Source organism: Corapipo altera, unplaced genomic scaffold, assembly GCF_003945725.1.
Source record: "Corapipo altera isolate COAL_440 unplaced genomic scaffold, ASM394572v1 50, whole genome shotgun sequence".
In the NCBI taxonomy this organism is placed as follows: Eukaryota; Metazoa; Chordata; class Aves; order Passeriformes; family Pipridae; genus Corapipo; species Corapipo altera.
The window spans coordinates 11,874,793-11,898,053 of record NW_020884889.1 but is presented as its reverse complement, the minus strand read 5'-3'; the positions used below and the strand labels follow the sequence as shown (position 1 = coordinate 11,898,053).

At 35.8% G+C, this 23,261-nt stretch overlaps 2 protein-coding genes across 7 annotated transcripts in view; both read right to left on the bottom strand.

Moving 5' to 3' along the window:
- Window positions 1-23,261, bottom strand: part of UNC13C (unc-13 homolog C) — a 143,499-nt gene that overhangs the window by 116,347 nt on the left and 3,891 nt on the right. For 2 of the 4 annotated variants that reach the window (XM_027644328.1, XM_027644329.1), the window contains exon 1: window positions 14,463-22,878. In XM_027644328.1, the coding sequence (XP_027500129.1) occupies window positions 14,463-17,424 (2,962 nt within the window). In that variant the 5' untranslated portion in view covers window positions 17,425-22,878. Of the gene's footprint in view, window positions 1-14,462; window positions 22,879-23,261 lie in introns of those variants that run through there. The other 2 variants (XM_027644325.1, XM_027644326.1) reach the window with 2 other exon arrangements.
- Window positions 17,446-23,261, bottom strand: part of LOC113947600 (protein unc-13 homolog A-like) — a 57,165-nt gene continuing 51,349 nt past the window's right edge. For all 3 annotated transcript variants that reach the window (XM_027644331.1, XM_027644332.1, XM_027644330.1), the window contains one exon: window positions 17,446-17,542. In XM_027644331.1, coding sequence (XP_027500132.1) covers window positions 17,507-17,542 — 36 coding nt within the window. In that variant the 3' untranslated portion in view covers window positions 17,446-17,506. The remainder of the gene's footprint in view (window positions 17,543-23,261) is intronic.

The window sequence follows — 23,261 nt, the reverse complement described above, 5'->3', positions numbered from 1 at the left end:
CTGAAACAGTAGAATTTTCATTTAGCCTCAGAAATTAATTCTTGGCTAAATGAAACTATAGAGTTTCAGTTGTCAAATTATCCTCATTTGACTGAACAGATTTATAAAAATGAGCTTACTCTTAAAGTACCTTTTCAAAATTTATTTATTTGTGAAATGTATTTGTCTGACAACATCAGATATGTTTGGCTACTCTTTCTCCATGAGCACATAAAGAAGATTTGGACAACCATATGATCCAACTTTCCCACTACAAAATAATTACAGCATTTCATAAGCAGGGTGGGAGCAGAGCCAGGAGTAACGACATGACTGGAACTGGGCTGGCTGGAAATAGAAATATGTTTTTATGAGGGCTAAAGAAAATATGAGGAATAGTTAAAACCAGAGTGTTGGAGCAGCATCTGCTCAAATGAGTGAGAGAAAAGGCAAGAGAGCAAATACCAACAGGACTCTAAGTAGGAGAGACTGAGACTGCCTCAATTCTCACACTTGTGAAAAAGGAAACGTCCAAAAGGTGAAGAGAAATGGGGGGGCTGAGGGGAGTTTAAAGCAAAATGCTCCTTTTAAGTTAAGAAGCCTCATCATAATTTGTTCATGCAACCTACACCTTCTTTCCAGAAGGTCTAATCAAAACATTGGTAATACTGTCACGTAAAGACACATAATACATCTCATATTATGTGGAATGCAATTTTTAAATAATGTGAAGGTACTTTGCTACAAGATGTCTAAAGAATTACATGAATTCTATGTTTAATTCACTTGTTTAGAACGTTATTTTAAAAATTGTTGAGACTTGTCTTCCACATTAAATAGAATCTTGTATTTCAGAGCATTGTCTTCCACATTAAATAGAATCTTGTATTTCAGAGCATGAGAGATGGACATATGAAATTTTCCTTACTTCTCTTGGGTCTCAGCCAACTTCATCAAATTTCACTATGCTTCTTTTACTGGAACCTAACTGTGCCTCAATTTAGGAAGGAGAGTGACAATCAAAAATTAGGGAGAAAATGTGTTTTTTAACTTGTTCTTCTTTGCAGTTGCTAGATGGAAAAAAACAGACAAAGAAACAAAAACCCCCACCTATCTAATGGTCTCTTTTCTGAATAGAAATTGCATAAAGCAGACAACTGACGCAAATTTCCCAAAAAGAAATCTTGAGAGCATCTCTTATTTTGTAACAAATGACTGCATCTTCAGAGACTAAATTAGTTTGAAAACTTCTTCATTGTTTACTGCTTCTTCTGAACTCACCATGAGTGAAATAATCTGAATTGTGCAAGTATTCTCTGCCTGTATGAGAGCACCAAATCAGGAAGTGTCCAGAGTCACCAAGCACTTCACTTTAGTAGTCGTTAGGCTACCAGAATAGACAGGAACATTCCTTGATGTAGATAAGAAATGAACTGTGATTATGTAAGAGACCATTGAAGGTATTTTCAAATCAGAGGTTCAAGGCTAGACATCTCAGATTATACTGCTGAATGACAGTGATTTACTTAAAAGAGCTTATCTTCATATAACTCATTTCTGTCATACACACATTCAAAAAACTAACCTAAAAAAGTTATGAGTGTACTAGGAGCAGTGTAAACAGTGGTTCATTTAGTTAACCCTATGGGATACTTATTTTATTTGAATTAGTTCGCTCCTTAAATTTTTAAGTGAAAATTCACTACCTAATGAAATAGCAGTAACTGCCTTCATGTTATGCCTCTATACCATATGTCATTTTAGATAACAAGAGTGTTTTACTAGGATTACAGGAAAATTCCAAGTAGTGATATTGCTCCTTAGTTGTTGCTATTTTATCTCTGTGCACTCCACATATACACACTCATGCAGTGGAATGACAAAGTGCAGGGTGGTCATCTGACTGCATACTACTGAACATTATATTTACAAATATCAAATATTGAAGGCAAAAGGAAAATGCTTCCTGATCCCTTTTTTTTTAAAGGCAGTTAATTATATTTAATTAGGTAACTAGACATGAAATTAGTTATAATTAGTCTTTAAATTTCCATTAATAAATTTCAGGTATTAAAAAGCTGTATAATATTTAGCATAACCACTAAATCCTGACTTCTGTTGAAAATGGTTCACAAGTATCCACCGAGGTAAGTTCATCCTCAGATGGTGGGGACTGGGGAGGTAGAGTGAGAGAGGCTTATTTGGTATTCTTTCAGTACCCTCAAATAAGCCCCCAGGTTATTGTCTATCCCCGTAGCAGTTTAAACCAAGGCTAAGTAAAATTTCCATCAAGTGCTTATTAATGCTGCTTAATTACTATTCGAACTTAGTCTGAAAACTAACAGATCTTAGAAAAGTTTAACTTTACACGGTTCCCAACTGTTTTCAAACTAAATCATGGTCTAATTTATTCATTTTTAGTAGCAATGTTGCCATCTGTAATTCACTACACAACACAGGAATTCATCAAACAAGATAACTAATTCCTATACCCAAACTTCTGAGAAAAAAAATCTGTGAAAGATGCTGAAAAGGCAGATTCTTCCAGTAATGAAACATATGTATTAGCAATGAAGATGTAGAAGTGAACCTAGAGACCTTTGCTTTTGTAGTTTGTGATACCATCAGAAATACAACTGGACAATAAGCCTTATCCATCAGCAGAGATATTTATACCAAAGAGGTTTGAACGGTTCTGTCCTCCCTCCCCATTATAATGATCCTTCAAGGCTTGTGCCATTATTTCACTTTTACATTTTTCTGAGCAGCAGACCATTGTCCCAATACACTCCTCTTTCTTTAATGACTGCAAAAATTGAGTTCATCATCACCCCCCGCCACAGCGCGAGAACTGTAATAAAGTTCTAAAAATCTAAGCTGTTAGGAAAGGCCAGGATGGAAATGAATCAAACCCTTGATTTTCCACTCCTGGAAGTGTGTGTAATTGCATAACACTAAATTGGAAAAAGAATTAAAGTTCATCATTCTTTCAAAGTACCATTTCAATCTTTAGTTCTGCAAAGTGGCTGCGAGAATGTCAAACTGACTGATAATTACATCATTCCTGGAAGCAAACCCTTCAGACAAAATACTTGCTGGAATTAGATAACAATACAGCTGTTCCCTGGAAATGGCATGTGTAAGGTCCTCGTCTTCAGAAGTAGTTTGTAGGCTGAGCTGGGCAATTCTAATCAGCATGTACTGCTAAGGAAGGGAAATAATAGAGGAAAAAACATGTTCAGATAGAAGAAGCACGTTAGAGAAATAGATTGTCTGCCCGAAACAATGACACAAATTAAGCCATGCTAAAATAATAAATGCTGTACCCACAAGCTATTATTGCCACTGCAGAACAGAACATCACGCTGTGCAAGCCTAGAGGATGCTGTATTGCTGGAGCTTGTTCTAGGAAGATACTGTATAACGCTTGAAAGACAATGTTAATGCTAGCACATCATGAGAGATGAGTGATGCTTGTCTGACAAAGAGAAGGTCAAACTTGAATAAAGCTTGGCTGACAGGAGAAATAGAAGAATTGCTGCTAGCACTTTACTAGCAGTGATGTAGAAAAATTACTAGCGGATACATTGAGAGCCAAACAGGAGGTCAGTTTGGTGAAGATGAAAACTGCATTTGTGTCTTTATTAATAAACTGGTCTGCAAATCTGAAACAAAAGGACATGTTTTAAGATCATCTCTGGCACTTAGACATTGAGTCCCATTAGACTCTACTGTTCTACTGTTTTTCAACAGCTACTAGATTCTTCTACCAAATTCTGGAATTTACTTCTAAAAGAATAAACTGTTAAGAGAACTATTTGATTACAGAATGTGGTGGTCTCAAAAAACTACCATCCTCTTGAAGACCAGGCTTTCTTCAAAGTCTCTGACTCAACTGATGATAAGAAGTAAAAGACTGTGCATTTTAAGCAATTCTCTTCTAACCCCAGGAAACATCAGTATGACAAGGCATACGTTACCCATAAAGGACAAAAAAGCATATTTTACCTCCTTCAATACATATGATAACAGTACATGCAACCAAGTAATTAGTTATTTGCTATGAAAGCAAACAGATAATTGATTATTGCAAGTCTTTCCATATCACACAGCTAGCAATGTCACCAAGTGTTTCACTTGGACAGCTGTATCATAGTCCTGCAAGCTGCGGTCTCATTGCATTACTTCCAAAGAAATCCAAGCAAATAGTTCCTGGTTTGACACCAAATGTGAGAGTAGTTCCTCAGGATTCCTACAAATAAAGCACGTTCCTTGGTTCTTCTTACACTGAATGTGAGGATTACATGCAAGCTGGTTTGTACAGCACAGACAGAAGGGGCAGTAGGGCAGGAATGTTAAATGGCTGCCTGGGACAGAGGAGTGAGCTGCTCTCCACCTTGGGCCACTAAGAATCCCCCTGCAAGAGCAAATAGTTTATAGTGCCATAAGAGCAGATCAGAAGGCCAAAGCAGTTGGTGATGGAGACCCAAGTGCTCACAGCACAAACGTTTTTGGGGCGTTTACTTCATATGAGTTCTATTTTTGACCCTGATGACTGAAAGCCCATTAGCATTGAGCACATCAGATGTGATCTTGAACAGCAACATCTGGCTTGGCTGCATCAGTAAAATATATGGATCCCACTCTGACATTCCAGTGGCTGAACCAAATGTGGTGAATTGGGAAGACTGAGAGATTTGTTTCAAAAGTGTAAATAAAGTGCTAATGACAGCAAACCCATAAGTCAAATAAATATAAATCTACACCCCAAGGATCAAGAGCAAAAGATCAGAATGCAGTGTCTGAGAAATGGTCACATATTTCACAGTGTAGGATGTTCATAGCTGTTATTGGTATGAAATTGTCCTATGGAGTTGTATCCACTTCCTAGCTAATATTTAAGGAACTATCTAAAATAGTCTCAAATACTTTGAAAATTTTCTTCAAAAACCCCAAACTAGGAGGATAAAAAAATTTAGATAAGCCAAACTAAGTTCAAGACTTACAGTAGTGGAAGAAAAAACGACTATGATCACACACTGAATAAAAAGATGACATCAGCCAGTGTGCTTGCTGAGATTAGACAAAGGTATCAGATTTTCTTCTGTTGATAAGCAAACAGGCTTAACTGACACAAGAGAAGGAAAATACTTGGAATACCACAATGCTAATATGATTAGCATTAAAACATCAAAAATTATTATTTGCCCCCTTGTCATCTTCTATGTTATAGGTAAAACCAGAATCAAATTACACAGTTTGTTTCAGCTCTGCTTGAAAGTAACAATAAGTTGGAATTTTTATGCATAAACATGAAAGAGAGACACAGATGTTAAGAACTATAGACAGGTACACTGGAATTCAAAGTACAAATTTTGGTTCTGTTGGACTTTTTCTGCCTCATAGGACATGTATAAATCCTTCTGAATTGCTCAGTCCTTTTTAATAGTTAATAGAAAAAGGCAGGCCTCCTTGTCATCTGCTCTTATGTTTTGCTTTTGGTTTTTTTTTTGGTCTGGTTTTTTTTGTTTGTTTGCTTGGGTTTTTTTTAAGAAAATTTCAACCACTATGCCTTTTAAAGTTCCCAAAGAAAATTCCACTGTTTGCAGTATCCTCCTTGCCTTAGGGATGCAGAGGAGCATCAGCTCCATCCTGTTTGTGCTAAATGAAACAGGAAGACCTACAGGATAGGACTAAAAACTGCTCTAGTTATACTCATTTTATAAATATTCTTCTCTCCTGGTTTATTTTGCATTCACTAATAGTACGTTCATCACCTCTGTCTCTCCTTATTCCATCTTGGTACATGTGCAGCTGAAGTTCAAGGATTCCTCTGCTGAGGTTGCAGTTGCACTGGTGATACCCAGAGCTGTGCATAGTTTAGGGGTCTGGGACAGCACTGACAAATCACTTGCTGCTGTTTCAGCACCAGCTCCAGAGAATCTATTGATGTGTCAGCAGCTGGCTCTTTACTATTACTAAATTAGTGAAAACAGATTACAGTATTTTCTGTGTTTTCATATCTTCTGGTTAACTTTTATCTTTTTAGACACCATATTTTTTATCATAGCATCAAAACATTTTAAAATGGCTCTATCAGCAACACAACTGTGAGACATGGGCTACCTGGAAAACCTTCTCTTTAAACAGCTGTAATAAAAGGATCAGTAGAATTTCTAATGGACTGAGTAAGAGTTTTACACCAGTTAAGTGCAGAAGAAAATTCTTACAAAAATGGTACTTATTAAAAAATACAAAAGTGCAGGTGTCTTTATGTATGCATTGATGTTTTTTGATAGAATTAGTTACATGTAAATCAATCCTGTCTTTGTTTTCCAATTTACTAAAACTTCTGATCATGCAAGCTACCTGAAGAATACTCTCCACTCATCAAGGAGTCAAACTTAATGGTTAACAAAGTTTCATGAGTTTCAACAACAATTTTGCATCAGTAGGAATTGGAGAGGTTTTGGATATTCTCTCCTATTTAGAGTTCCAGGGAGCACAACTGTAGGTGCTCCACTGATCACCTGGAAAATGTGCATAAGGAATAAGTTTGGTACCTGTTCCATGAAAATAGTCATAATGTCCCTCTGGGAGCAAAACAGAGAATCTCTAATTTTCACACTTTGTTATAATATTCTACTTCACCAATACACCAGAAGAAGATTTAAGCTTATTTATGAATTCTTGTTTTCCAAATCATTACACTTTCTAAATGCATGCCTAGATATTTTTTTCAGCCAGTTGCTTTAACAAGATTCATTTTATCCTGAAGCTGCATTACAAAATGATACAGTATTATCTTTACTTCTAAAATACAATGATCTAAAGAAAATGGTTAAATATTTTAGAAATAAAAACAGAAAATATTTTTTAATCTTGGCAATATAATACTGTCTTCATTTTTACAGCAAAACCAATATAAAAAAAGACCTTGGAACTGACACTCATGGTCAGCTTTCCTATTACTTCTAGCAAATTTAAGTTTATTTAAGCACAAAAAGAGCAGGTAAATTGCATAAATATTTATCAATTTACATGAATTCCAAAGTCAGAGACAATAGTGTTAAATGGTCTCTTCAGAAGTAGAGCAGCAGAGAGTTTCTTCTTTTATGAAGGAAACTAGCAGTTTTAGTTAATTATTCTTCCTAAAACCAGAAGTCATTCTCTAAACAGAAAATATTTGGGGTGGTCTGCTTTGCTTTTTTGTTTTGTTTCGGTGTTTTGCTTGTTTTTAATAAACAGCCAAAATATAGATTTCTGGTAAAGCTTACTGATTAAGGATGTGGGGGGGGGCTTTGTTTGTTTTTGGGTTATTTTTAGGGTTTTTTTGGTTGGTTTTGGTTGGGGTTTTGTGTGTGTTTAATTGTTTGGTTAGTTTATTTGGGTTTTTTTTCCATGATTAAAGAGTAGGTATAGTTATTCTACCAAAAGGGCATCTGGTAGCAATAGAATTTTTCTGGAATCTGAGGCTGTTACACAACTGTAGTTGTGACACACGTTTCCCCAATTTAATGCACACTGATTCAGCAGGGGTTACTACGCTACATTAAACTGTTGATCTTCAATCTTTTTGGTAACTATTCTGCAACTAATACAGAGTATCCTTTTATGAAGCCCTTAATTTAGAGTAGGTGGTGAAGGTAACTACTTGCTCTTTCTTCACAGACAAGAGATGGACGTATCATCTTTAACTGATTAGATTTCCTCTCATAAATTTTGTAAAGCAACCTTTCTACTGTCCTATCAATCTCAAGCTGAACAGACTGCCATTTCTGTTTTAAGTCTCTGATGTCCATTTTCCCCGTCAAAGGACAGAAGAGAAACAGGAAGGGAAGGGTGTAAATACTTGTACCTGACTCTGGAGTGAAACCAGGAGCAGGAAAAAAATGCAGAGACCCTCATGTGTTTGAAACAAGCATATGAGTCTCAGTCAAATCAATGTATTTTGGTTCATCTACATCACCCTGACTGAATTCATGGAGTGGTTAATAATTCTCTAGAACACTATTTTACATTCTGTAATATTAGTGGAACATTTTTAGAGTGCACAAATATGTATGTACGTATATATGAAAAAGGATTTTCTAGAATTTCAGCTAAGCAGGCTGAGTGTAAGAATATATTGTATTTACCAGTTTCTACCCACAACACCTGAAAATGTATTTTGTTCTCCCCCCCCTACAGCTTCCTATCCTACCAAAAAAAAAAAAAAAGAAAAAAGGAGTTGAAGGAGTTAAAGACATCCATCATTTTGTTTACCAACACAAGGTAGGACACAAACGTAATGTTAGGAAAGGAAACAAAGATAGTTGAAAAAACTGGATTATGAAATTCTGTAGTTCATTCAATACTGCACCAAAATAGACTTCTTTACTCACAGTAAATCTTGTTTCCTCAGTACTACACATCTATTCAAATGTACAGCAAGGGTAACTTCTTCCCCAGCCTGCTTACACATCTGCTCCATTGTGACTATCTTCTGATGCCAACACAGAAGGGAATTTACACTGATGAAAACTCCCTGTAATCTGCCTGTTTACATTATTTATATACGAAGAGAAGAGCAACAGATTAATCAACTTCGGTTGAAAAGTATTATGTCCCCAAATCCAGCTCTTTAGAGATGATACATTATGTGAATATATTATTCTTAAACATTGCAGATGAACTATATCGGCCACACCGAATATACAATCAGTCCTTATATTAATTAAGTAATTCATCACTCCTGGTGGGGAAAAAACAAACGAACCATAAAGAAACGAGATGTGGGAAAACAAAATCTTGTATCACTGAGTACTGTGGTACCAAGACTCTGAAACAGAACAGAAAACATTGAGGCTTGGTATTGCTGTTACCTTTTATTAACTCTTAAGCGTTTTTCTCTGGGCTATTCTCTCTCAATGATGCAAAGACTAATTACAGGGTGCTCATTCATTAACTTCTCTCCCCCCACCAGACTAGGCTTGAGATTAGAAAGATGAGAAACGCCATTGGGCTCAGTGAAGGAAAAGCATCTCAAAGAGATCACATAAAAAAAAAGTTTCCTTCACTGCTTTGTACAGGGTGATGCTAAACTTACAGAAAACTCAGTGTAGCCACAACTCTGCTTCGAGCCTTCCTGGGGGGGCTTCTGGTGAGTGTTTACAGTGAAGTGACCCTGAAGTGTATAAACTATGTCAACACCATATCAACTTAAAGCTGTATTAGTTCAAGACACCTTGTTTAAAACTAATTACACCTAAGCTTTCAATAGTGCCACACCACCATCATATGTTAAAGGGTAAGTGTAACCTAAAGCTAATATTCAATTTTTTAACAACAAAACACTTGAAGAAATGAGGAGTAGTGAGATCAGAAGGGTCTTATAGATTTCAAAGAATTACCACAAGACGACAAACTGTTCCTTTTGTTATAACAAAAGCAGACTGATTAAAAAGGGGAAAAGATGACTGTTATCAGCAACCTCTTTTATACTGTCTTATGAACAAGACTGACTGGCAACAGCTGTTACTACTGGTCAGTGAAGGAATAAGCAGCTCATTTTAGCACAATATGTGCAAATATACTTGTCCTATCTTTATTAATTGCTGCAGTATCTTATACACTAAACTAGAATTCTACTGTCTGTCTAGACATCCTTCCCTTCTCCATTCTGCACCAGCATCCTGAGAAGGAACTTTATTTTCAAGGAAAAAAACCCCACAAATCTCAACACAACTCGCAAGATGTTAATCAGTCGACATAATTACCTCAAGCAATTAAAAAATAAGACGGGATATACATCTACTTTCCATTTTTCTTTGTACAAACAGTAGTCCTTTCTTAAAGCCCACTTCCCAATGCAGTTTATGTAGACTGAGTGTAGAAGAACTCTTCAATATATAAAAGCAATTTAACTTGTAACAGGCCACCAACAAATATGGAATTTCCATGACCAAAGTAATGGTTTTATTTATCCTGTTTCCAACTGAATGGGTATAAAATTACTGATTTGTTTACTAAACAATACCAGATAAATTGATTTTTATCTGGACCACAGCACTGATCATTTCAAGTCCAAATTCAAGATTTATATTCACATAACAAAACCAGTACAATACTATTAACTATTAGTTACTACTAGCTATCAGTTACCAGTACCTGGGTATCTATGCAACTGTATTAAAAACAAACATGATGGAGGTAAGGTATAAAGGATACAAAAGTCTTGAGTACCACAAGACAAGATTAGATTAACTTCTAAAGCCTATACTCTTCGGGAAAATACAGTTGACTCAGGCAGTTCTAGTAAACAGTTATTACTAAAAAAACCAGAAAAAGTGTCAAAATAAGAAAATGTATATTTGTTAAAAAAATCCAGACATAGTTTGAATAAACAGAGATTGAGATATACATTGAAATAAGCTTACTTATTGTACTGGCAGCTTTTCTTAATATAGAACAAAACGACCACACCACAAGGGTAGTGAGGTAATACATTACTGGTTCCTTTGGTTTCAGATGTTAGCAAGATAACAGTATTGATCTCACATTTGATCTCTAAGTTCTGTTCTCCAGTCAGACATCATTAAATGTAATACAAATGCTTTCTATAAAACACTAGGAACACTTTCACCCAGTGCTAGAGAGGCAATTGCAATCACTGGGCCTGTCCTCTGACTGGCCACTGTATGTATATACAGAGCAAGATGAGTTCACCCACCTTGACACCAGAAGCAATCTATGGGTTACTCTGTGGCTGAAAATTCAGACCAAAAGTTTTTAAAAATCTGTCTGATTTTTAAAATCTGACATATCAAATGATCACCAAGATCTTCCTCAACGAGATCAAGAAGTTATTGCTCACAAACTACCATTCATAGAAAGAGACTAAGTTACCATTAAAAGCAACTCAGAAGAGGGCATACAACTCTGAAATCTTATCCAGAGAGATAGTTTTGTCAGGAGAGAAAATGATGCTTATTCTAAGGCACCTGTAAAAGATAATAAGACTGAGTGGAATGAAAGAAGACACTAGGGAAAAACAAAGCTAGAAAAAAACAAGTGAGGAGTGGAACAATGAATAAAAGAGTAAGTTATTCTTGATTACAATGTACGAAGAAACAAACCACTGGCTAGTATTTCTTTGATATTTTTCAAGCCATCAATCCTTCTATTAATACACACCCATCCTCACAGTGCCTCTATATCCTTACAGAACTTGAAATCTGAGGATTACTCATGTACCACTCATGTCTCCTTTCATTCAAATAACACATTAAGTCACCCCAGTATGTCTCTGAAAACATGTTGTAATAAATAACACATAAGCAATCAGCCCACAGTGTATTTTTTCTCACCAGCTAGAGACAGAGAATAGAACTGTCTGATGGGGTTCTTGTGCACTAATAAATTATTTATGTACCAAAGCTTCATTGACCTTACCTTATGCACTACTAGAATGAAAATCATATCACTCTAAACCTCTCCTTTGTATTAAATTAAGAACTAACACTGCTGTATTTTAAGGTTATGACTCTGCTTGGCCAGGTTGTTGTTTACCCACTCCTGCCTACATGGAGGGATGAAACAATTCATTAAATAATAGATTATGTTTTGGTTATATAATGAAGATTAATTTAAAGAACTTGTTCTCTTGCTAGTACTTTTCCATCCAAAAGTAAGAAATTGGAAGCTGACTGTGAATCAGTTATGGGGTAACAGAGTAAAAAAAACCAAACCCATTCATAAAAGTCATGTGAACCCTGGAGTGTCTATTAGTCACTTTTCTTGAAAGTTATTATTGCTCCTGCAAATATTAAAATAAAGATAAGATACCTCAAACTACTATTTGCTTAAATACTTAAACTACTATAGTCAAACTACTATTTACTTAAACTATAAACTAGGTATTTGGACACACATCAATTCACACATAAAGAAGAGGGGGCGGGTTGTGATAACTTAGAAGTTAAAAACTGTACATGCTGTGAACTTTGTAGAACTCCTCTAAGAACTGATTTATAAGATGTTCTTTCCCATAATAATGTGCAATTCAAGTAATAAACAGAAGATTAATATATTTTGTATTAGTGGACAAACTGACATTAAGAACATTAAGAACATATCCTTCTTCAAAGGCTGCATACAAAGGGTTCAAAAGTGCATTTCCTTATCACAGAACAGCTGAGGCTGGAAGGGAACTCTGGAAGCCTTGTCTAAGAACCCTCTCAAATGGGGTCACCTAGAGCAGAATGCCCAGGACCACACCCAGATGGCTTTTGACTGTCTCCAAGGGTGGAGATTCCACTGGATTTCATTATCTGTGAATAGACTGTCTATAATACCAGTTAACCAGTTCAGTAAAAGCATGCTGAAGGTAAAATAAGGGAATATTTGGCTTCAATAATACTGCATACCAGTAGTAGGCTGCTCCAGCTAGAAAAGATATTTTGAAAGTTTTAAATTCTGAACAATTGTTAAATGTTCTGCAGACATAAACGTAAAAATATCATATCATCCACTAGATATAAAAACATGAAAGACTTTTTTGTTAATAATTGTTGCCAGAAACGCTAGAGGACCTGAAGATACACTCTTAACAAACCAGTTACTGACTGCTGAGGCAGAATCCCTGACTGAAACATGTCCTCCTTGTTGGCATGAAAACCAAAGTGTGAAACAAAACTGTTACTCAAGAGTCAATGCATACTGTTTTCAGAATAAGCTGAGAAGTAGTGTGCTGTACCAGTTCATCTGTAAATTCCCCTTAGCCACATGCTGTATTCTCTTTCTCCTTTATAATAATTTATATTATTTTATTTGTGGAAACAAAAATGGAGGTCGTAGTATGACATCTTATAACCATGCAGAAACATTTTGCCCAGAGACTACATCCAACAGCATATTTTCATAACCTGGTCTTGGTGTCAAATGGATTCTCTGTAAACATAAGAAATACTTCAGTGACTCAGAAGGAAAAAAAAAAAAAAGAGACTGAAAGACTTTCACCTGCTGGGTTAAAAGAAGAATTTAATTTATAGAAGTGATTGCATGAGATGTAACATCAAAGTTAGTTCCTATTTTCTAACAATGTACACAAATGCACAGAGTTTAAATAGTGGAACCAATCTGAGTTTCAATATTTTGGATCTTCCTTGTGTGTTATCTTCAATTATGCCCTCAGACCTTCATATTCTTATTGTACTACAACAACTAGGTAAAGGGACTGTGATTCCCCTCTCTCATGCCTCATAAAAATCAGGAAAAAATAATGAAAATATTAATTATTGATAGCTGTTTCTTCATATATACACCATCTAATGTCTAACACACTACTGTAGAAAAATACCTGCAAAATACAATTATACGATCTAGTGTCATTACTTGAATATAGAAGTAGACTTTAAAGTAAACTCTATCATTAGCAATATTTAAATGCTTGTGTAACATACTTTCAAGTTGACTGTATGTTTACTGTAAATGTAGCTGTTCATGTACCAAAGAAGCTCTATAGTAGCTCACGCTTTGGATGCTAATTACTACGAAATAAAATCTTTGGCTACAGGCACAATTTTTCATCTTCAAAATGAATGTATTAGATAATCACTTTGCCAAGGCAGATAAAGAAAGCAAAGATTCAGTCAAGGTGACAATTACCATCTGGCCAGCTACCATAATTATTATGCTCCCAATTAAATGCACATGCAATATTATTACATTAACATTACAGCGTATGTTAATATTGAACATCACCAGATTTGTGTATTATTAGAGGTATTAAAGTTATATATATGTTTGTCTGGTTTGAAGTCTGACAATAAATCTGTGCTACCACCCTCTGTGAGTTAAGTTCTTTACTATTCATACATGGATGCTACAATCTACACTCTTGTCTTTCCTCTGCACCCTTCTCCCTCCCAATTTTGGGGACTGACTACCTGTCTGAGTGCTTCCTGGGAGTACAAATAAGGACTGAATTAAAATAAGGACAAACATGAAATCAATTTAGACTTTCTCTGTTGTAAGTACCTAATAAATTGCCCAGATGATGGAGAGTAGTGCTCACCAGGATGAATATAGAACCAACAATGCCTTGAAAACTGCTAAAGAAAGCTGGGTAATGTCTGAACACTCTAAATTGAATGCATACATTTATAAATCTATAAGAAAACCAAGAACAGTGTGCCATTTAGTTCTTTTTTTAAGATTTAAATCTTGTGAAATTTAATTTTGAAATTACTGAAGTTCAAAGCAATACAATAACCTACAAACACGTTTGACTAAACATGTTCAGAAAACTCTTTCAAAACAAACTTGTGAAATTTTAGCCTTTTGACTTCTATGGAACTATTTCAGCTCATAAATAAAACCAGACAGAAGCAGAATTTTAGCCACCAAATTCAGTGGAAGCAGGATTACGTACTATACAAAAATGAACATCCAACTTTAGTGAAAACAATGTTTTACTTAAAAGAGTATTAAAGTATTATTACCTCCAGCAAGGATCTTCTCTTCCAAATCATTCATTTGTTTCTTGTATGCTTTTAAAGCAGCTTCTTTGAATGATGGCCGTATTCTTTTTTTCTTTGGAATTTCAATAACTGTCTCTGGGACATTCTGATTTTCATCTTCTCTTATTTCTACCTCAGGAACCACATCGCTTTCAACTTCCAATATCTCTTCACTGATCACGCTATCAAACTGTGTGTCATATTGCTCCTCTGGCAGCATTGCATATGGAGTTTCATACAAAGACTGCTCCAGTTCATATTCTTGGACTTGCTCACTAGTTTCACTACTATTAGTTCTGTTTTCTAGTTTAGCAAGCACCTGTTCCATTACTTCTACATAGTCTGTTTCATTCTCACCAGATGGTTCAATTAAGTCTTCCTCATACTCTGCTTTGTAGCAATAAGGCTCAGCATAAACATCAGAATCCAGTGTTGTACTTGATTCGTTTGCAGTAGACTGAGATAAAGTTCTAAACCGTCCCATAAAAGATGATCCACTGTCTTCGTATCCACTTAAACTTTGTGTACTTTTATTCCAGACTACTTCTAAAGCTGACTTTGCACGTTGAAGTGTAGACCCAAATTTAGGAAAGCTGAAAGCCTTATCAGAAAGGTCTATGCTCAACCGGCTATGCCACGATTTAGGGGCTGTTTCTTCTGAATCATCGCTTGGTAGTTCACTCTGACTTCGGTACATCATTGGCAATCTGTTTTGATTCTGATAAGAAGACATAGAATTTGTATCCTGATAATCATCATATTGACCAGTCCACTGACTTTGTGTTTCACTATCAAGGCCTGGACACGATGGAGAAGTACCATCTAGGGTGAAATCATAGCTTTCAGTATCATACTGGAGGTCAGAACCTTGGCCCTTTCCAAAATCTGTCTGTTGATCTGAAGGGCTACTCATATCATATACAAAAACTTCCTGTGTGGATGTGTCTAGGTCCAAATCCGTCCCTTGTTCCAACTGATTCCAGTCTTTCCATGGGGAAAGATCATCATGTAAAGCAAGCTGAGTATCACTATAGTGGTTTCTGTCTCCAGATGCACAGATCATTCCATTGCTTACTCCACTATCAACAGTTTCTATGTTTTCTATTTCATTTTGCTCCGGATGCTGCTCCATGTCTTGGACAAAAGTCTGTTCCTGGGAACCGCCATACCAGTTTGTAGAATCATCTTGCCTTCGTTGCCAAAGTTCTCGATCAGAGGAAGATAATAGTGAACTGCCATTTGTTCTGCTAAAATACTGGTTTTCTGAAAAATCCTCAGAGTAAGACTGACACAATTTTGAGAAATCTGACTCTGAACGACTGAGCTTTGGTGTTGCAAAGTCATTCTGTAAGTGCCACAAAGGAGTCATGTCTGAATAATAGGCCTTTGATTGTTTCTCCAGATTGTCAAATTCTGGTGACTGAGTGCCATAACTTCTATTTGAAAAGGTGCCATTGTCAGCAGTTCTTTTAAGGTCTTTAGTGTTTGGGGACTCAGTAATCCCCTTTGTAGTGCTTGATTTTATTTGAAATGCTGATTTAGATATCTTTGCATAACTGTTCTTATTTATATCTGATTCCAAGTCTTTATCACTGTCAGGTGACTCCCAGTCATGCCTTTTAGATTTTGTCTCCACAGTTAAAAGTTTCATATCCATACTTTCATACGTCTGAGAAGAAGGTAGTCCTCTTTCTTTTTTGTCTTTTATGTCATGGGAAAATATATCTGTAGAAATTCCAATGCCAGTTCCCTTAAGTTTATAAGACTTTTTTAAAATCAAATCTCTCTGTTGTGATGACTCAAAGTAAACAAGAATGGGTCTTGGCTTTGCATTTGGACAGTCTCTTTGTTGCCCCAATCTTTGGGCAAATTCGATTTTAATAGTACTTTGTGCCTCTGAAAAGCCCATTTTATCTATCAATATTTTGTAAACTATGCTTTCAGTTTTTTCAAGTCTCTCTTCAGGCACGTTTAGAAACCTAAGACTTGCTTTGTTTCCTGGATGGCCTATCTGCTTAATGTAGTCATGGATGTCCCGGGTTTCTCTTCTGGACTGTACAAACCCAGTTCGCAACTGTTCGATTTCATTTTGTACAACTTCGACACTGCTGGAAATTTCATCAATTGATTGCTTCAGAGCATTAACGTGCCCTCTTAATTCAGAGAGTTCTGTTTCAATTTGACTTATTCCCTGAAGCTCTTTAAAGATCATTTCCATAACATCATGGGTTTGACTAATACAACCTGTCGAACTAAAGCCAGGTTCAAGAGTGTTTGATTTCTGGTGACGTCCAGTTCTGTCCAGAGATTTACTTCTTAATCCCCATGTTTTCTTCCATGTACTTAGTTCAGAGTCCGATGAGACACATTCTTGGCTCTTTTTCCATTTCCTTAGTTTTCGTAAAGCTCCCAGTTTCAGTGTGTGCAAAGTGCGTTCTCCATCTGAACTTCCATCGGATGGTGCGAGGCTGCTCAAGCTTTTCCTGTTGCGTCTCACAGGCATTGTGTGTGATGAGTATTCGTTCTTCTTGCTATTACTTTTTATTTCACTTAAAGAGTCAGAACACGAGCTATCATTTGAAGACAGATCTTGAACTATATCTTCATTATTAGTGTGTGCTACCAAAACATGCCTTTGCAGTCCATTGGCAATAGCAACTCTGTAACTGAATGTTGGCGAAAGGGAAAATTCTCTATTGCCTTCCTGTTCTTCAGTTGATAAGTTGCGAGCAGATGGACACTTGGCAATCTTTTTAACCGTGCTTTTTAAAGTATTTGAAAATTTTGGATTCTTTGTATGTCCAATCTGAGTAAAGTCTTGTTCCTTTTTGCTCTGACAACTCTCTTTCCTTTTTGTACTATTTCCCGATTTCTTTGTAAACATTCCTTTGCGGATCTTATATATGTAAGATGAGATCAGGCTCTTTAACAGGGCAGAAACCATGGAGTGTAATTTATTTCAAGTTGTTTCCACAAAACACCATTTTTGATCCAGACAAGTATTTGTATCTCCAACGGGATCATCATCAGTGGGGACCATATCCATATAAACTATTGTTGCTCTGGAATAATTTGACAGAAAAATAAAAAAAAAAAAAGAAAAAAGAAAAGAATCACACATCTGCTTGTTGGAAACAAAATCCTGAAGGGGTTTTGTACATCTTGCAAAATCTCCCTCTGTTGTTCATGGCTTCTTGAAGTGTCTAAAAAGGAGGGAATGATGTTACAATGGCTGCCAAGCAAACATATCATTCAGTAATACTGATGCTGTTTTAACTAGGTTACAGTGGAAACACAGATGATTCCCCATAATTGTCTGAATAGATTTTTTCATGAATAATAGAAACTGAAAACAGTTCTAGGAGAATATTTTTAACATAAATGAAAAAGCTATACTTATTTACAGGCTTCTTCCTCCACTTTAATTCTCTGACTTTAACAGAAATATTCGTACTAATGCTCTGTGGTTTCTTTCAGAGTAATGACATTTCAATTTAGATCCATATGATATACAGCAGTGATCAAAAAACAGACAGGGAAGCAAGTTGTTACTGTCTAGTAAAACAGAAGTAGAAAGTTCTCTCTTGCTTTATCTTTTGGACCAAGGTTGGATTCAGATATGACAAATGAGTATTGTATCCATGAAGTACTGTTCTATCTTGACATTGGACTATATACATGATTATGGTTTGGGAAATAGATGCTTTCTTTTAATATCAGACTTCAACAAGGTCTGGTAAGCCAGGACTCAAAAGTAAGCATATCTTCTTTGTTTCTTTTCTTTAAGAAGTAAAAAAACCCCCCCAAAAAAGGCATAGAAAATAGCAGAAAATCTTAATGACAACTGATGGACCTTCTCAACTAGGTTACTAAATTTGACATTGTTCTGGTAACAGAAGGAAAACATCAAACCTATACAAAATAATATACAGATATGATTTACAAGTTGCAGGACGGAAACAGGTGTCATTATAACAGGAAAGCTGTTTGATCTAAAAGAAGACTAAGAAAAGATTTCATGAGGTATCTGGAAGCTTCTATTCCATAAAACGAAAGTTTGTATTCTATAGAAATGTGGTCAACACACTTTAAACATGTAAATGTATTTTTGCACAGCATATCATTCCCAGTTTCATGGCTGCAGAATAAAAACAAGACAAATAGCTCACAAAAAATCCAACAAAGAAGTTCTTAAAATGACCATTTTGGTTCCTAAAGCAGCTAAAAATTCTTTGGCAGAATTAGAATATTATTTAGATACATGGTATATGAAGGGTTAAAAATTGCTCTGTGGTGTCTTCAGAGGCACAAAGAATATGAACTGTCCTTCTTGTCTGCAAACAGCATGGCACTGTATGAGACATTATGGAACACTCACACACCTCAAAATCTAGTCTTTGCATAACATGGTTTGTCTTTACTGACCTTACTCATGCAATGGTCAATAATAAACACTAACCACTGATTCACACTGCAGCAGCAAAATGCACTATGCTGCAGAAAGCACAGGGAGAGCTGCTAAAAGCCTGGTTGGCTTCTGGAATCCTGGAACAGAGGATGTAAACAGACTTATTTCTTTCCCAGTTATAACAAAATTGGAATGCAGACCAAGAGCAAGCAGAACAAGAATAAACGACATTCTTCATCCTTTCCAAAGTTACTACCTATTATTTTATAAAAAGCTGAAATATCTGCTGGACATGAGTCACGTTTATAACGTATCATCAGCACAGCTCTTGCCACTCTTTTTTCTTGTAGGCTTATGCCTGAAGTCAGAGTATTAAGAGTGAATTAAGAGCAAGCAACGTTTGGAAGCAAAGGAGTGCTCAATGTGACTGCATGCAATTTTCAAGGAGTGCAAATGGCATCTCAGAATATTGCAAAGCTTTCACTACAGCCAAGGCTGCCTGGTTTTCACATATTATTAGTAGCGAAAGGAACCACCCTGGGACACTTTTCAATGTCAAAGGTATGTTTCTAGGTGTAGAAACACTTGTTAACCATTCAGCTCTTACACTGAATGTTTGTAACCATTTATTGAATAGGATTTAAGTGTGACTGCCTGCCTTCTATGCCCCCACAGAAATAGATTTTTAAATGCCTTCTTATATAAACTTCACTTGGATAACTTGGACATTCTTCAAATGACTTCAAACTAAGAATGAATAAACAAGCTAGAAGGCTTGTTTCCTGTCTCAGCCTAAAAACATCAAGAAATAATGAAGTTATCACTGGAATCTGGAATATTTCCATTCATTTTAAATAAGTCTTAATGCTTCTCTGTAGAATAATCTTGATTTCATAGCCAGCCAGATATATATATATATATGTGTGTGTGTGTTTGACCTACTGTCTATCTTGTGCTTTTTATCAGAGATAATTGAAAGTATTACAAGTAGGTACACATTCAGCACTCAATTTGTCAGAAACCCAGTTTCTGACAATGCCATAGTCAATTAAAAGCTGTACTGTTACAAACACAGGGAGATCTGCTAAATGGAGCAGATTTATGTTCTCTCATGCGAGTTCTATTCCATCTCAGCTGTATTAGTCATATGATCTGTTAATCAGTTTACAGCCTACCATTGCACTGTCAAAAACTCATTTTCTAAAATTGTCTATCTACACATGGAATCAAGTTTGAGTCATTATAGGTCTCATCCATTTCTTTCTGTAAAGATTTACATGGCTTGTTCTTAACATTTTAAATCAGTGTAGGTTAAAACTTTAGAAAATAAGGAACATTCTTTTAAGAAGCACATAGGACTAAGTCAATTATTTGAATGATCTGCAAGTTGTCATTCAGAGATTTTCTGGTTTTATTCAGGTCTCCCAATAAGCCATCAGGACCTGATTTTTTGAATTTTTACTTTCCTTGTTTATTGAATTAAAACAATTTATATTATAAAGTTGAACACCATTGAATTAACCCATTCTAAGCATAAGGAATCAAGTTGAAATGATACAATAATGATGTATGGACTTTATGCTAGATGGTTATAGAGCAGGAAACTGGAAAGTGTTATGAATTGTGAGATTAGAACTAAAATAAATTGTTAATGGGTTTCTTCTACAAAGAAAGGACACAATGGCACTTCCATCAACTTTTTACCCATAGGAAGTCTGAAAATAGACATTTGCCAATCAACATGAAGGTGAAAAGGTAATTTGGATACTGTTGACAATAAAGCATTGTCAAAATAAATATGTCAGTTGGAAGCATCACTTATAAAGGATTCTTTTCCAAGTCTAAAACTAATGTGTCAGGTAGGAGGGGGGTGGAGTGGGCTGGGTTAAAAATTACAGCTTTTTAAACAATGCAAGCAGTGTATTCTAGTTATATGTCTGAGCACCAGACCCTCATAGATTCCAATTTTTCAAAATTATTTTAACAAATCCAGCCCTTTATTCTTATAAAGAAAATTGAATCATCTTAAAAACATGATTTCAGTATTTAAATAGAATAGTTAGATCGCTGCTGAGCTTCTGTTCAGACCCCAGTAAATAAAGCTGTAGAGCAGCAGCTCCCTCCATCCAACCTTTGTGGATGCAGACTGTCTCCTTAAAAAAAAAGCAAGAACCAGGTAGAACCACAGCCTTGCTCAGCCTTTACACTATGAATCAACTGCAAGGGGACTGTGTGTATTCGAAGGGGACAGGGAAGAAGATGAGACTCAAGTGCAGTCTCCCTCTACAAAATGCCACACGAAAGTTTGTGTTCACAACACCAAGACAGTAGAGGAAAACAAAACAAACTCAGACAGTCTTTTTCTGCAGCAATACCACTTTGTATTACTGCCAAAATAGTCACTACTGTCTATAGACAGTAACGTCTTTTTTTGATGTGCAAAATGCTTCACAGGAATTAATTAATCACACATAACAAAAAAATGTAAACAACTTACTTTCCAGCCACAGAAACTAAGGCTAAGAGAGGTCCTCTTACTTTCAGGAACACAAGGAATCAATAAAAGAATTCAGATGCACAGATTTATCAAGGATGGTATTTTACTAGTCTTAAGGTTGCCTGGGAATAAGGTTATCTTGACATAGCTGTACTTGCCCTCAGTGCACGTCTCTTGGGTGAAACCTTTGCTACTTTCCTTTAAACAAGGTGTATACTCCAGAGAGCTTCATTAATTTACTATAACAGTGGCATTATACTGACAATCATCTCAGATGACCTAATTCAGAAGAACTTAATTTAGAACAATTATCTGCTCCTTTACATTCTTCTTAAATTCTCCTCATAATCTTAAATGCTGACACTTTTAATGTGCATTATTGGTGAGTCTTTCAAGGTCAGGTGGCACATCTTAATACTGCACAAGCTACATGGATGGCCTGCCTGCAGACCCTGGCAAAGGTGGGGGCCATAACAATGGAGTAGTCCTGCTTCCTCTTTTGGATAATTACTCTTTGTTCCAGGAATTCCTTAGATTTTCACCAGTAGACCTTTGTCCTACTGAATTAGCCCCTCCAACACTCACACAAGAGCGTGGAGTGTTATCAGCAGTGTCTCCTTTTGGCTAGAAAGTTATTCCTATTTTTCATAAAAATTTTTTTGAAAATTCACTATATCTGCTTATTTATCTGGTGACATTTCCTTATGGATCCTGCTATTAATGTATCTGAACACCATTAAACATGTTGCCCTCTCTATTTATAGGGAATGTTATAAATACAACTGACACTAAACTGTTTTTTCAAACCCAATCTAAGGATCCCACAAGCTGCTTATGTTTTAGCCCACAAGACCTACTGCTGTCCTGAAGAGTTTGCATGTATATTCATCAGGTACAAGGTGGAATCCAACCTAAATTTTTAGCAGTTATACTGCTTATTATACTGGTCATTCATAGCTGTAACATACCTGTTCTTTCAGCATACAACTTAATTGAGTTTAAGGATGACAGATTCAAGCAGCACAGGCTTAAAACTGATTTTCACTCATTGTGATTTAAAATAGAGTCTGAAACAGAAATCACATACAGAACTTTGTGCATTAGTGAATGAACTCAGTTACTTTGTAATATATAGAAGCATATTCTCTTCAGGAGAGCTGAGAAAAAAATGTAAATTCCCAGCAAGCTAGGATGAGTAATTATTCCGGAAAGAAAAGTCATCTTCACTGCTCCCCCACTGCTATGACCACTATGGGAAAAAAAGAGGACTCTTTTGCAGTAAAAGATAGGGGTTTTTTTCAATTACTGTTGAACACAGACATGAGTTGAAAAAAACCCCCCACTATTTTGCAATAATTTACATAATTACTTTTTTTAGTTACACTGTTCTCCACACCTTTGTGTGTATCTGTAATATTTATGCTTTTCTCTAAGAAATTTTGTTGCAGCAACTGTGAGGCTAAAGTTGTCGTTCAGTTATTTATGAATTACTAATGAAACATTTAGAACACTATTTCTTTAGAAAGAAATCTGCAGTATGGTACTTACTTTACAAAAATGAAAATGATATTTGAAGCAGTTGTTCTTAAAGGACAATGGTCTTGACTAGAACTAAAACCAAAGGAAGAGATGTGCCAAATACAGTAGATTAATACTTCGATGTAAAAAGCTACTGAACAGATTCTAAAGGTAAAATGTGCTCCATTGGGAGCTGTCCACAGACAGCTTAGCATAGGGTAATTGAGTGTACTAATGCACACAAGAATAAAGACTGCAAATGACTTGGAACACAGCTTCAATAGTGTTTGACTAAATGTACTATAACCTTTTTCTCTTTAATGTTTCTAGTTGTTTCCTCAACTTTTTCAATTAAAAA